Here is a 14744-nt window from a genome sequence, read left to right as displayed (position 1 = left end):
TATGGAATATGTGGACTTGCTCACAGACTTTTCTTTTTGTCATAATTTAAGAAAACTTTTGATAGCTTCAGTTTTTGAAATGCCTTAAGCTGATTTATGGATCCTGTAATTTAAACATTGATAGTATGAAAGTTATGTCAGTGTTTTTTGTGGTTTTTTTAATATGGAAGTACAGATTTTGCATGGAGTGTGCTTTTTACTTATGGGGAGAAAACAATTTTGCATGTTTATATTAATGTTTAGAGTGTACTTGTTTAAAATTATACATTACTCAAAGTAAATTTCTGGGCAGATTTGCTATCAGTAGCTAAAAGAAGCTGTTACAGTTGAATCCAGCATAGCATATGACCAAATTCCATGTAAAGCATACTTTCAGACTGCAACTTTTCACCCTTCCTTTATGTAGAGTGTGGACTTTTTCAAAGATTGGAAAAAAGTCCATCTAGCAGACTTTGTGGGGGAGGTACAAACCTCAGGTAGATTTTAACAGCTTTACCAACAGTAACAGGTTTGTAAACTGGCTTTGACATAATCTGGGCTTGGGAAATCCACTCTTCTCATAGTGAATTAGGATGCTTGGGTAAAGGCCATTGTCAATGCCTTCTTAAGTCTGGATGACTTTTTATTTGAACTACGTGATTATAGCTTTCAAAACTTCAATCAAAATACAGCGTGTACCTCCGCTTTGGTAGTGTCAGACAACTTGTGCTTCGTGTAGCTATCAGGCTTGGCCAAAGTGTGGGAGAGTGAAAACTGACCCTGCATGTTGGTGCTCAGTGGTGCTCCTAAAATCCCAGGCAGTGTCTTTCCTGCTTAATCAAAGCAAAGTCATCAAGGGAGTGGAAGAGCTGACCATGAAGATTACTCTAGGGGAAAAGGCTTGACATGTAAGCAAAGAATAAGATAGGGAAGACAGTCTTTTGAACTGAAAATTGAAGGTGGCTAAAAAAGGGGAAATCCACTAAATACTTACTGTGTAGAATGTGAATGGATCAATAATAATAGTCCAGAAGAGTTGGGAGTTACTCTAAGCTTTAACGTACAAATATGATTTCTCTTGTGCTTTGTAGTGATGTTTTGAGCTCTTACTGAAGTTTTTCTTAATGTAGGTTACACACTACAAGCAATATCCACCTAATACAAGCAAAGTATATTCCTACTTTGAATGTCGTGAAAAGAAGACTGAAAATTCCAAATTAAGGAAAGTGAAATATGAAGAAACTGTTTTTTATGGTTTGCAGTACATTCTGAACAAATACTTAAAAGGTAACTCTCTCATATTCCAGTAAAACTTTACCTGTAAATAAATATCTTTATTTTTCTCAAGCCTGGAGTCTTATAGTTGAAACAATTGCAGGTTATCTTGGTTCTTTGTAGGTGGTGACATGCATAAGACCTTATTTATGTGATTCTGAAAATGAGATGTCCACCCTCGTAAAATGGTATTGACTTCTTAATTCAATTAATTTCTAAACCTCTCGGCTATGTTTATTTATGCCAGTGGTTATTAAAACTTAAGAGATGTTCATATCCCAACTTCAGTGGGCTAAATTGAAATGAATGGAAATAGAGCAAGACTGTGCATAGAATCACAAGAAGATAGAAGATTTGCGAGAAAATATATTTTGCATTTTGAACATAAACTTTAGTCTGTATTTGCTGGTTTATTCAGTGTGTAAACTAACAAAGGTTTTAATTTCCCTTAAATTTCAGTTGCCACTTAGCTTAGATAACTGAATATGGCAGCTACGTGTGAAAGTGTTTTCAATATTGACAATTTTAAGAGAAGCATCTGCAAATTCCTTGGTGCCATTTAAGATTTTGTTTGCTTTTTTGCATTATGTGCAAATATCACCTATTCTGACCTGAATGCAAGTTGACTTCTGCCAAGCTTTAGAAGGAAGACTTTAGTCATATGGCTTACATATCTTTGTCTTGATCCAGAATCCATAAATATTTCTGCCAATTCTGCCAAAGATTGGAATTCCACTATAATCAAAACACTTGATAATCTTGTTTCTTTTCTCTTTAGCAATCTGAGGATTGTTCTCTAACGTTTCCAGTAGGTGATTGGTCCTAAAGCAGTAGCAGTGCTTATTCAAATAATGTGGTTAGTTTGTCAGTTCATATCACAGAAGTGGTTAATCAAAGACTGGTTGCAAGGCCTCTCCACAAGGATTCTCCCTAGAGCAGCATACCTTAACCCTTGCGCTAATCTGGTTATGTCCTCTTGCATGTGCCAACTTGCACAATCATCGTTCCTCTAGGAAAAGCACTGCTACTAAAACCTTTGACAGGTTACTGACCATCATAAAAGAGTAATGATCTCAAATTGTTCCTGAGTCACCTGTAAACTACAAGTTTTTTTTAGCTGGTTGGTTTCTTGAGCATCCTAATCTATATAGTAAATGAAAGTAAAATTTGGTTTTAACATAGCTAGTACACTGCATTTGACATGTTCTCCATGTCTTTATTGGAGGCAAAGTGACGTTTCTGTGTCTGAACCTTTTTGTTATTTATTTTTTAAATTGGTGAATATCACAAGCTTCTAAGCTTTCATCTGTTTCCGAAACCACAGGTAAAGTGGTGACCAAAGAGAAAATCAAGGAAGCCAAAGAAGTGTATAGGGAGCATTTTCAAGATGATGTCTTCAACGAAAAGGGATGGAACTATATTCTGGAGGTAAAAATTTATGAAAATAGTATGAGATCATCAGGAAGGATTTATGAATCAACTGTAGAATAAATACAGCAGTCTCTCCTTTTAACCATGGTAGTAAAGACTGGATAATTTTAGCTTGTTATGTTTAGTGTACAGCGAGTAGCAGCTGTCAAAGAATAATCACATAATTGTAATTCCTTAGAGAAAAGCAATTTTCATCCTTTCAGATGCCAAATACGGTTTTGCAGGTAATAAGGATTTACGGCTGCCATCAGCCAGCTAGTATAAGTGGGGGCTTGTTGGCAAGTCTCCGTATATAATATAGCGTTTAGTGGTTGCTTGCATCATTTACATTGCTTTCTGTAACTAATCATAACCATTTTTATTCTAATGCAGAAAGCATTACAGGTTCTTGCATGTGTAAATAGTTCCAGAAAATAGATGTTTTGTTCAGTTGTTTCCTAAATGTTTCAGAGATACTTAAGTTAAACTTTATTATGAAGTACAAGGCTTGAACACTTCTGACACACAAATCCTTTCAAAGTAAGTCTTCCCACAATTATCTCTTTCCCCTTTGTTTAAAAAGGTGTCAGTCTTCAAGTAATTGCAAACATCTCTTCTCTGTAAAAGCAGCAGATTCAGACTAACAGCATTCATCAGAGCTGTTCTAATCTCTGCAGATTAATTAAAAGCTAAGTTTCATTGCGAGTTCTAGTAAATGGATATTTGTGTCATTTGAAAACACAATTTTTAGTTCTTTGCATTTATTTTTCCCTGGATACCCTGACTGTATGCATTTTATGGTGGCATCTGCCTGTGAATATATCTGGATGTCATCTTGCAACCAGTGTGGACAGTAAGGTGTGCAAGAGAAAAGTGAATTTCAGCTAAATGTTGCAAATGGCAGCAAGATAAATAAAACCACTGTTTTCTAAGAGGGACTTACGGAGCGGTTTGTAGAGGGCTTGCATCCATTTGAAATAACTACTGATATGAATTCAATCCATATTTATGTTTAAGCTACATTATACATTGTGAACTGCTCTCATCTGTATTTAAAGTAATCTTGATCCCCCTGGCAAAACTGAATTAATACACTTTTAATGCTGCATGTCTGTCCACACTGAGGTTTAGCTAATTCTGTTTCAATGCATGCTTTTGGTTTAGTCAAAAGAAGCCTTCCTGCATACCCCCTGTATACATTGTTTATTCCTTTGTTAGATTTTCGTGTTGAAATTGTGCATATATATAAATAAATACAATTTCCACTTCTTGATCTTTGATGCTGATGGCTTTCAAACTGAAGTGTATGTACCCTTTGGGTCTTTGTATGCCCTTATATACATACAGAGACCCTGCTTCTGGTCACTGAATTCCTGTATATATTCACATGCCTACCACCGTTTACTCCCTGGCTCTGTTACCTAATGTGTAGTGTTGGGTAAAGTGGAGGGAGCAATGGGTGTATGTGTGAAGTGCCAAAATGAATTTGAAATGTACATACATGAATTTGTATGAAGAGTAAATGAATGAGTAAATACTGATAGGGTGAAGGGATGGAAGAGAAGAATGGACTGCCTGAAGAGCAAGGGAGTGGTGTAAAGGCTGGAAGTGGGCAGGAATTGATGAGTGAGGGATGTAAGCCCTGAATTGTACAAATTGATTGTACCTAAAAATTTTGAAAAGGACTATAGTACGGTGCTATGGCATGACCATATTGCTTTTTCCATGGACAAAATCACCACCTATAGCAACTTTGAAGTCTGTTTTATTTTTTCCACTTCATTTATTACTGATTCAGTATATACTTATTTTGAGCCTTTTTGAAGGTTCCATTGTCCTTTTTTAATCCAGAACAGACATCTCCAAGCCTGACAACTAAACCTTGTGTGGTATATAAACACAATTTGCTTTAGCAAATACATTCAGCACTTGGGAAGAAACTTTTAAACTGTAGTGTAGAAGAGACTCTGATGTGTCTTGGGCACTGGAGAATATGTTGTGATGCTACTTACAAACCCATGTAATTTCTCTGAATTGATGTAATTTTTGTTGCCTTTAAAGAATGTCTCATGAGAAGCTTTCTGTCAAAAATATTAATATACAAAACATGTTAAGTATTATCAGTTTAGCTTGCAAAGTTCTTTCAGAAAGTTATAATTACTCTAAAAGAGTTGCTGTTTGCAACATACTCTTTCAAAAGGCATATTTCACACAATGTTTATCCCTTCAGGGACGAAAGACTGTATTTGACAAAAGAATCACACTTCAAGATTAGATTTCATCATTAGTGAATAATTAAGATGATAAAATAAACTTTAAAATAGATATTAAATGGATCCTGCTCTAATAAATTAACAAAGCACCACACATGTATACTAAGCAAAACTAGAGATTTTTTTTGAAGGCCTAGATAATAGCTAAACTTTTTTTATCTTCATGTGAAAGCACTGAAGAAAACTAAGTAGCAAATATTTCTTGCTCTGTGGGTAGAACTTACGTATTTTTATAGAATATTTAAGCCTTCTTGACTCAATTTGCAGAAGGAATACAAATGATAACCATTATTTGGTTTTATAGACTATGTTTTAGGTTACAGGATTTTTCTCTTTTTTTGATAAATGTTGATTGTTTTATTTATTTAGGCTGGTGGGTGTGCAAACAAACCAAATTATTTCTATGGTTGAAAGAAATGAAGAAGAAAGCCTTATCAATAAATCTGTAGCCTGACTTTTATCCATTGCAGTCAAATAAGAGAGGTACGTCCTGATCTTTCCTGTTGTCTAACAGTATTACTGTTTCCTACACAGAAATACGATGGCCATCTTCCTATAGAAATAAAGGCTGTTCCCGAGGGCTCTGTAATTCCCAGAGGAAATGTTCTTTTTACAGTAGAAAACACAGATCCAGAGTGCTACTGGCTCACAAATTGGATTGAGGTCAGTTGTAGAAAGTTAACATGTTTTTTCTAAGTAAATATAAATGCACTTAAATTAAAGGTTGAATCCCTCCCATATTGTTTAAAGGTGAATCATGGAACGATTTGGGTTGGGAGGGACGTTTAAATGTCATCTTGTCTGACCCTCCTGCAATGAGCAGGGACACCTTCAACTAGACCAGATTGCCCAGAGCCCCATCCAACCTGACTTTGAATGTTGCCAGGGATGGGGCATCTCCCACCTCTCTGGGCAACTTGGACCAATGTTGCACCAACCTCATTGTGAAAAATTTCTTCCTTAGATCTGGTATAAATCTACCCTCTTTTAGTTCAAAACCTTTACCCCTTGTCCTGTCGCTACAGACCCTGCTAAAAAGTCTGTCCCCGTCTTTCTGATAAGACCCCTTTAAGTACTGGAAGGCTGCAGTAAGGTCTCCCTGGAGCCTTCTCTTCTCCAGGCTGAACAACCCCAGCTCTCTCAGCCTGCCCCCACAGGAGAGGGGTTCCATCCCTCTGAGCTTTTTTGTGGCCTTCTCTGGACCACCTCCAACAGGTCTTTCCTGTGCTGAGGGCTCCAGAGCTGGATGCAGTACTGCAGTATCTCTGGCAGCTTTCATTTTCTGCTTTTAGTAAGCCTGGATTCTTTTTTTAGTGCTTTTACACAGACCTTTTCACCCTATCTGGCAAGAGATTGTAATAATTTTACAGGAAATTTGCAACAGTACTTTTATCCACAAGACAAGGAGGTGGAGGGGCATTGTGTGTCGGTAGCTTTGGAGTGATAACTCCTGAGATGGTCAATACTCAGCCTACCATATAAAGGTATTATAAAAGCTAATTACTTTAGCCCTAAAGCAAACTGTTGGAGACATCAGTACTTTCTCAATGGGCAATGAAAATAAATAGCCCTTTTTGTGCCTGATTAAATACCAAGTGGGAATTTTTAAGTGCTAAGCAAACATACACCTAATAATGTGATGGGTTTTGTTTTAGACTATTCTTGTGCAGTCATGGTATCCAATCACAGTGGCTACAAACTCTAGAGAGCAGAAAAAGATTTTGGCCAAATATTTGCTAGAGACTTCTGGCAGCTTAGAAGGACTGGAATATAAACTGCATGACTTTGGCTACAGAGGAGTTTCTTCACAAGAGGTAATACTATTTGTCTAATCATTTGAGAAGTCTAATTGCTCTTAACTATAGAGGATTGTAGTGCGTGTCTGTTAACAGTTGTGTTCCTGTTCAGCAGTGAAATTGTGAATGCATGGAGCACTGTGTTTGGACTTACATGGAGGGGAGGAGATCTGGGGTCGGGGGTGGGCATGTGTCTGAACTGTAAGCACCAGACTGGGAGAACTTTTTTCTCTATGGAAGCTGTCTTTTCTGTGTAAACACGTGAGGAGGGTATTGGTGAAATGGGAACTGAGTCAGGGTTTTGCCATTACAAACTAGTGCTAGACGGTGACTGGGTTTAGGCTTCTGTATTTGGCGTGGCAACTGAAAGTTACGTCTTTTTCAGACTGCAGGAATAGGAGCTTCAGCTCATTTGGTGAACTTCAAAGGAACGGACACTGTAGCAGGAATTGCATTAATTAAAAAGTACTACGGTACAAAAGATCCGGTTCCAGGATATTCTGTTCCAGCTGCTGAACACAGGTGAGATATTGGGCTATTAAAGCCTTTTTAAAAATACCTTAACAAAATGTAAGTTTTTTTTTTATCCGTCTTTGTATCCAGAAATATTAAGCTGTTTCACTTATAAAGTATTAGCCATAACTGATGCAGCTGTTGAGGCTGATGCCTCTTTATGTTCTGTAGACACAACAGTGGCATGGTTGTTCTTAACTATAAAATGTTTTTAACTATAACCTTCTTACCATGTCTAAGTATATTTGGATTATCCTGTTTAGAATGGACTTGAAGGCTTACAGGTGGAAGTAGATATTGAGGATTCATGTTATGAACTTTGAATTTTGTTGTAAACATAGAATCATAAAATGAAAAACCATGTGAGTTGCAATTCTGGACTTTCCCAGATCAAGCTCTCCCCCTGGAAGAGGCATTTGCTTTAAAGCTTCCCATCAGCACAACAAATTCAGCCAATGGTAAATCCTTGATCTCTCACTAAGAATTGTGAATGAGTTTTTGAGAGTAAGGAACTGGTCTCAAACATGCATTTGAGATGAAGAGCTCTCATTTTTTTTAATACCCAAATCCTGTACAAGGTCAGGAGTGAATGCAAATCCTTGGATTTCACTTGCATGTCCGCATACTGAAATAAGCAGAATATAAAGGAAGGGACAGTTGCTTTTTTCTTATAGAGTACAAAATCTAGTGCTTCTGAGTAGTGAATATTTTCATTTAGAATTAAAACACAGACAATGAAAAGGCTTATGTGAATAGTCCTAATAGGGTGGTGGTCATCTTTGAATGAACACTGCTTCATGTAACTTTCTGGACTGTTGCTGTAATTCTGTTCTAGAACACCTGCCTGATAGTAGAAGTCACAATTTTTTTCTGAAATGTCTTCTCTTAGCTTAATACTACAGGTAATTCCAAAAATGGACAAAGCAACTATAAAATTATGTGTAATGAAGGCAAACTCATGGAGTCAGAGAACAAGCATGCATCTTTTGCACAGTATATTGAAGTGGTGGCATGAGAGCAGACAGCTTAAACTGTCCTAGTTAAAGCTGGCATTGCCAAATGCAGACTGCAGTCACCCTTTCCAAGTAAATATGCAAAAAGGTTCTTGTGCAAGAGACCTGGATTTTTACAGAATTGTTCTACTGCTCTACGACCTCTAATGTGAGGTTGTGGTGGTGTTGTCCCAAAAATAGGGTTCTTTATCCTGTGTGCAAAGCCAGTCGACACACAGAGTTGAGATATTTACTTTATTTCGATTCTGCAGAAACAGGTGCTAGGCGATAAATCGCAAATCCAGCAGACTGTTAGCTCAAACACCAGCAATTTATATACAATACAAATCACAAATGATATATGGTTGGTTACATAATTTTACATCACTGAAATATTTGTATGCATGCTCCATCAATTACTTAATTCATTATACTAAAGTGGTCCTACATTTACATTTAAAATCTTCTAGAGGTGTGGGGTTTTTGGTATTAAAATCACCATAGCTTATGTAGCGGACACCTCATATTCTTGATCTTCGTCAAAATCTGTCTCTGGTTTATGTAAAGAAGCTGCCAACCCTTGTAGATAATGCCTTGTTATAGAATTCTACTGTCTTTAGATACTGCTTCTAATTACTGTGTCTTGTTTCTGGTTATTTTAACCTCCGAGGTCATTCAGTCCTTTAATTTCAGGGACGTTCCATTCTTGTTATCGTGGTTTCAGACCAGTTCATTACATGCTTATTCAGCCTAAAATTTTTTACCTGTAAGTTTTGGGGCTTTTTAACTCTATCCTTCCAACATCATTGTGAGTGTGGTGCTTGCCTGGTGCTTGTTCCTCGGACTGCCCCAACCTCATTGAAACAAATTTTGGTTTGTCTGTTCACTACTGTAGTCTGGGGCTTGTCCACGCAGAAGTTAAAGCTAGCATTTTATGGTAAAAATTCAATGCCCGCTAGCTCTTACTGCACGCTTGTGCTTTGCATGAGAGCATTTTTAGGTGTTCGCACACAAGGTACTAAAGTCAGTTATGTCAGCTGGTCTGTGACAGCCACATACAGAACAGCTACTGCAGATCAGCTGGCATCCAATAACTTACTACCTCTCTTGGCAAGTCAGTTTTATGTGCTTGCCTGTACCCTTGTACCAAGGGTAATGGCCTGAGGGTCCTCTAGAAGAATGTTTGTATGAGTGAGCATAATGGTTTTAAATAGCTATTAAAAAAGAAAATAAGTAGTGTTTTCTTCTAAGATTTTTTTTCCAACATATGCTGCTAGTGCTCTACTTCCCATTTTGTAATCTCAAGTTGCCAGAGCAGATGTTCTGCTCTTGGATCTGTAGTTCCCTGTCTGAATTTCAGATTTAAAAGAAAAGTTCTCTCACAAATGTTTAATAAATCACATTTACATGTGAAAGACGTTTCATGTGTCAAGCGTTTGTTGCCAATGGTGAATCCAGGGCCCTGTTTATTTAATGTATAGTATGTTTACTATCTATGCAACACAGAGCTGATAAGCACATAGTTTATGCTGTCTTGTAATCATATTGCCTACTGTTGTCTTGAACTGTTACTGGTAGGAAATACAGAATATGTGATTTAACATATAAATGCTGCTCTAATGTGGATTTTTCAATTGACTTTACAGTACCATAACAGCTTGGGGGAAAGATCATGAAAAAGATGCTTTTGAACACATAGTGACACAGTTTTCTTCAGTGCCTGTATCTGTGGTTAGTGACAGCTACGACATCTACAACGCTTGTGAAAAAATATGGGGTGATGACTTAAGGCATATAATTGAAGCCCGAAGTCCAGAGGCACCACTTATTATTAGACCAGATTCTGGGAATCCCCTCGACACTGTTTTAAAGGTAATCCTTTCTTGAAGTCATTTGTATTCAAGATTGGGAAGGGCAATTGTTTGTTTTGTGATGATTGGCTAACAAACATAAGAAACTTAATGCTCTAGCTTGGTATGCATAGTGTATAGTTGATGCTGGATGATTTGGAGCTATGAAAATGTAAATATTTACCTCATCTCAATATAGATACGGAAACTCTTTTGCAGTGTGAATAGTTTTTAATCTTTTTCATCAAACCCACTCTTGCATGCCATTCTTGAAGGTTTTACAACAGTTACCAGTTTTGCAGGTCTAATGATGCTGGAATGATTCTATAAAGAGAGCCCTTTCATCACTTAATAACAAATAAAATGGGAAACAACTTGGTCATTAATAAATACCAGGCCAATATGACTTCTTACCACCAAACTTAGGTATCTTGACATCCTTTATTAATGTCATTCACTGTTTAATGCTACAAATACAAGTTTAGCACTCTTCTTCCTTTTGTAAGACACGCATTTAAGTCAGTGGCACGCAACCTCCAAGTTGAAAAATGCTTCTTGCCTTGCAGCTCTTTAGAAAGCCTAATGATTGTTGCAGTTCTGTAATAAAAGCTGTTGATACCTCTAAATTTGAGTAGCTGTCAGCACTGTTTTCATAAGAAAGTAGGGGAGATTTTAGTTATGTTGGTACTCTATCAAATTAGATCCCTATAGCTTTAACACTTTTTTCCCCACTTTGGGACAAGTGACATACCACAAATAGGAACTTTGAATAATCGTTATCAGAGCTAGTAAGACAAACTCCTAACTGGGTGGCTAACAAAATTGCAGAAAACTGAAAGCCTCATCCACCATCTTAAGGGAGGTCAAAAGAAGAGCATAATCTTCAGCTGACACATTTAATAGCAAAAACTTGCAGCAACCAAACAGAGAAAGGGGGAAGCATGGTTCTGATTAGCTCTCGGGTACAAGTTCATAAAGGCCTTATGGTCTGTGAATCTAATGGCTTCCACCACAATGGCTGGCATGCTTTTTGTTTGTGTGCCTATGTGGATAGATTTTGAGCAGGATATGTGGGAATTTTTTTTTTTTTTGAGAGTGTGACTCAAATGTGGAAATTGTGTTTCTTTATTGGAATGGCAGGTTTTTATTTTTATTTTGAACTGTCTCCCATCTCTTTTCAATAGGTCTTGGAGATCTTAGGGAAGAAGTTTCCCATTACAGAGAACTCAAAAGGCTACAAGTTGCTGCCACCGTATCTCAGAGTTATTCAAGGAGATGGTGTGGATATCAACACATTGCAAGAGGTAGGAGATCCTGTTCATGTGTCAGGGTGACACTGGCAATGTTGATATTTAATCTGACTCTGTTATGACTAGTCAGATGTTGCAGCAGAGACTGCTAACCCCACCCTGCCCTTCATTCCAGACACTGGCAGTGGTACCTTAATGCGTAGAACAAATTCATTAAAACTCCATGGGGAAATATTAAATGCATAAAAAAAGTAAAAGGCATTTCCTAATCCCCCTGCTGGAACCCTTCTCCTCCCACTGTCTTTCCTTTTGTTTGCTTTCATTCTGCTTGTCAGGTCTAATTCAGATCAAAATCTGGCAGCGTTTGTTCCTTTCATTGATATCTGAGGCACACTGCATGATTGCTGCGCTATAGCAATAGTAATTAACTGGTTTGGCTCATTAGTTATGTACTGTCTGAAGTGTGCTTGCACTCAAATATTGAAGGTGTAGTTTTGAAGGAGGCTTTTTAAAAACAAGGGTAAGGGAGGTGAGTTCATTGGTTTGGCAACTAGCGGAAAAAGGGTTGTTGAAAGCCCAGAAAATATGTATAACAGATTAGTCTGTAGTCTGAGTCAAAAGTGCAATTTCATCAGGACAAAAATTAGTTGTTTAGTAAATTCTGCATGCTTGAAATTAAATTAGTTATAAATTCACCAGACTATTGACTAAATGGAGATAGTAGGTAATATAATGTAGTTACAAAGGCACAGAGTGCAGTAACTACAGATGGCATATAAAGAGGGGAGGCCTTGACTTTATCAGGTTTGTCCTGGATCATTCATCTTCAGCTGCATTAAAGTTCAAAAGCAGAAATAGGTTGGATAAATTTAAGATCAATTTTACTTGATTTTATTGATGCTTTTCTTAGCTTTCTAGATTGACACATCCTTAGATTCTTTTTAAGAAAGTTGACTTTTGCTGCTTCTCAAAATTAGGAGCAAGAGAGACATCAAAGCTTGTTTTGAGTCTGAAACTATTTGTGTATTCAACAGGGCCACATAATGTGAACCTCAACCACAGAACTCAAATTTGTCACTCAGATCCTTAGAGAGCAGTTAATACTGCGATTGTTACCTGATGTGCCAACTGTAGTGTAGTGTGTAGTTGTGCACTACAGTTTTGTTCCTCCTCCAGTAATCTTTAAAGCAAATTTTTCTTTTTTGTCCCATGTGGCTTTTTGAGAATATGCAACTATACTAATATGCTTAACAGAACACAAGCATGAGAGGTTAATAGCTGGAAAAAAAGTCTTACATAGATACCAGGGGAAGAAACTCTTTTTTTATATATATATAAATTTCTGCCTGTTCTCAGCAACTTTTACAGGACTGATCCCTGTGTTAAGCAAAATATATATAAATTTCTGCCTGTTCTCAGCAACTGTTTTACAGGACTGATCCCTGTGTTAAGCAAAGTGTGTTGTTGAGATTTTCATGAGTCATGACAGGAGAGAAACTGGACTATTAATTCTTTCTTGTAAGGAATTCAATGTTGTTTTCTTTAAGTTATACTGGACAAAATTCAAGGATGCTTATATAGCATTGATTGTAATCAAAATAGTAAAGGTATGTTTAAAGTATTTACATTAGAGGAAAAAAATGCATTGCTCTCCAAGTTCTAAATAGAGCAGGAAGATAATTCAAGCAGCTAATGGGAGAGGATAAGAGCCAGAAGGAGCCATTCTTTGTTTAGATGATCAACTGTTTACCTATTTTCTTCATCAAACTGTAACTGATTATGAGGAAAAGTCTACCTGTAATATGTAGCAGAAGGCAGATCATGATCCAGTTCCACAAGACGTATAGAGCAGACGTAACTCACGGCTGCCTAGTGGCCGCCTTGTCATCTCTTCCCGATTCTGTAATCTTTCTGTATCTCATGTCGGCTTTGGTTGTTGAACCGTGGGTCATTAAGCTAATTTAGCCCACACATATAGCAGCAAACTCACTCAGTCAAAAGCAATTAATTTTTTGGTTTAGTGAACTAAGTTGTCCCAAAAAAGGGGCCAGTACTCACCAGCACAATACAGGAGAGAAAATAAACTTTTGTTTTGAGCTGGGAGAAGCAGGAAGGAAGGAAAGAGACACTTCTTACTTTACAGCAGCAAGTTATGTTGGAGCAAAATAATTATGAACTTGCAGCCTAATTTTATGCATGTTTAAATTTCATGGATCTCTTTATCCTCTTATGTCAGCAAAACCAGGGTTACCACACTGACTTTTGGAAGACTGGGTAATAGCTTGCCATTTAAAAACAAACAAACAAACAAAACCCAAACCAAAACCAACCAAACAAGCAAAACCTACCCCAAACCCAACCTAACCTTTCAAAAAGGAGTTTACATGAACACATATGAATGTATTGTTGTGGCCCATCTTTTTTCCCCCCCTCTTATAGCCTATGCAAGTGATTATTCTAATTACTCCGTATCAGTCTTAGATTCTAGGCATGATTTATTGTTATGGATCAGATGAAAGGTAATGGGTACAATAGGAAAATCTAGAACGAGTAAATACCGATCAGTCTCATTTAACTATCCAAACTAGCTGAAACAACAATATAGAAAAACAACTTGGAGTATAAACTGGATTTTAAAATTCTTTGTTTTAATAGGGGATGCTGGTAGAACAGGTAAGGAACCTTTTCTGACTTTCTTCTAGCATTTTCACTTTTTAAAATCATTCCAATCTGCTAACTCCACAATATACTACACTTTCAAAGGATTTTCTTTGAACATTCAATTTCCAGATGTCTTTACATTTTTATACAAAGAAAATCCTCTAATCTGGAGTCACAGCTGATATATTAATCATGCTCATAGTGGTCAGAGGAAGCTGGTCAAAACCTTGACACCTAAACTGTTCTGCCTGTATAGGTTAAAGTGTGAAATTCGTCTGTATTATTTTCCTTTTGGGGAGGCTTCAGTTGTTTCAGACCTCCCCCTTTCTTTCTTCCTTATTACTGCTGCTGTTTGCTATCTCTTCCCCACATCCAAGGAAGCTGTTATCCGGGCCTCTGCTGTGGGCCACTGGTAGAGCCAGAGCTGTTTTTCAACTTAGTCTCAATTTCCCTTCCCTTCCTTTCCACCCCTCACCAGTCAAACATCAGTCTGAGTAAAGAAATCCCTTGGGAGAGAGTGGAAAGGTGGAAGCCAGTTCTTCACCTAGGGTAAGTGAGGAGTTGCACCTGTGGCACAAGGTGAACAAACCATCTGTAAATGACAGCAGGTACACTAGCCAAGAGGGGGTGCACATTTCTTCTCACCTGGGCAAAAAGGTTAAGTGGCTGAGGCTCAGCTATGCTGTACTTGTACTAGCATCTGTTAACCTACAGGTATCAGTGAGCATGAAGTCTAAGCGTCGTG

General features: G+C 37.4%; 1 protein-coding gene across 1 annotated transcript in view; it reads left to right on the top strand.

The window, feature by feature from the left end:
- Nucleotides 1–1109: 1109 nt before the first annotated feature.
- Nucleotides 1110–14744, top strand: part of NAMPT (nicotinamide phosphoribosyltransferase) — a gene marked incomplete at its 5' end in the record, with an annotated part of 21657 nt that continues 8022 nt past the window's right edge. The window contains 7 exons of the mRNA XM_010290764.1: nt 1110–1266; nt 2579–2682; nt 5472–5600; nt 6593–6751; nt 7119–7255; nt 9885–10110; nt 11273–11392. Of these exons, the coding sequence (XP_010289066.1) occupies nt 1110–1266; nt 2579–2682; nt 5472–5600; nt 6593–6751; nt 7119–7255; nt 9885–10110; nt 11273–11392 (1032 nt within the window). The remainder of the gene's footprint in view (nt 1267–2578; nt 2683–5471; nt 5601–6592; nt 6752–7118; nt 7256–9884; nt 10111–11272; nt 11393–14744) is intronic.

This window comes from Phaethon lepturus, unplaced genomic scaffold, assembly GCF_000687285.1.
Source record: "Phaethon lepturus isolate BGI_N335 unplaced genomic scaffold, ASM68728v1 scaffold8317, whole genome shotgun sequence".
NCBI classification, from domain to species: domain Eukaryota; kingdom Metazoa; phylum Chordata; class Aves; order Phaethontiformes; family Phaethontidae; genus Phaethon; species Phaethon lepturus.
Note: the sequence above shows the minus strand (reverse complement) of the source record. Positions and strands in the feature narration are given on the sequence as shown.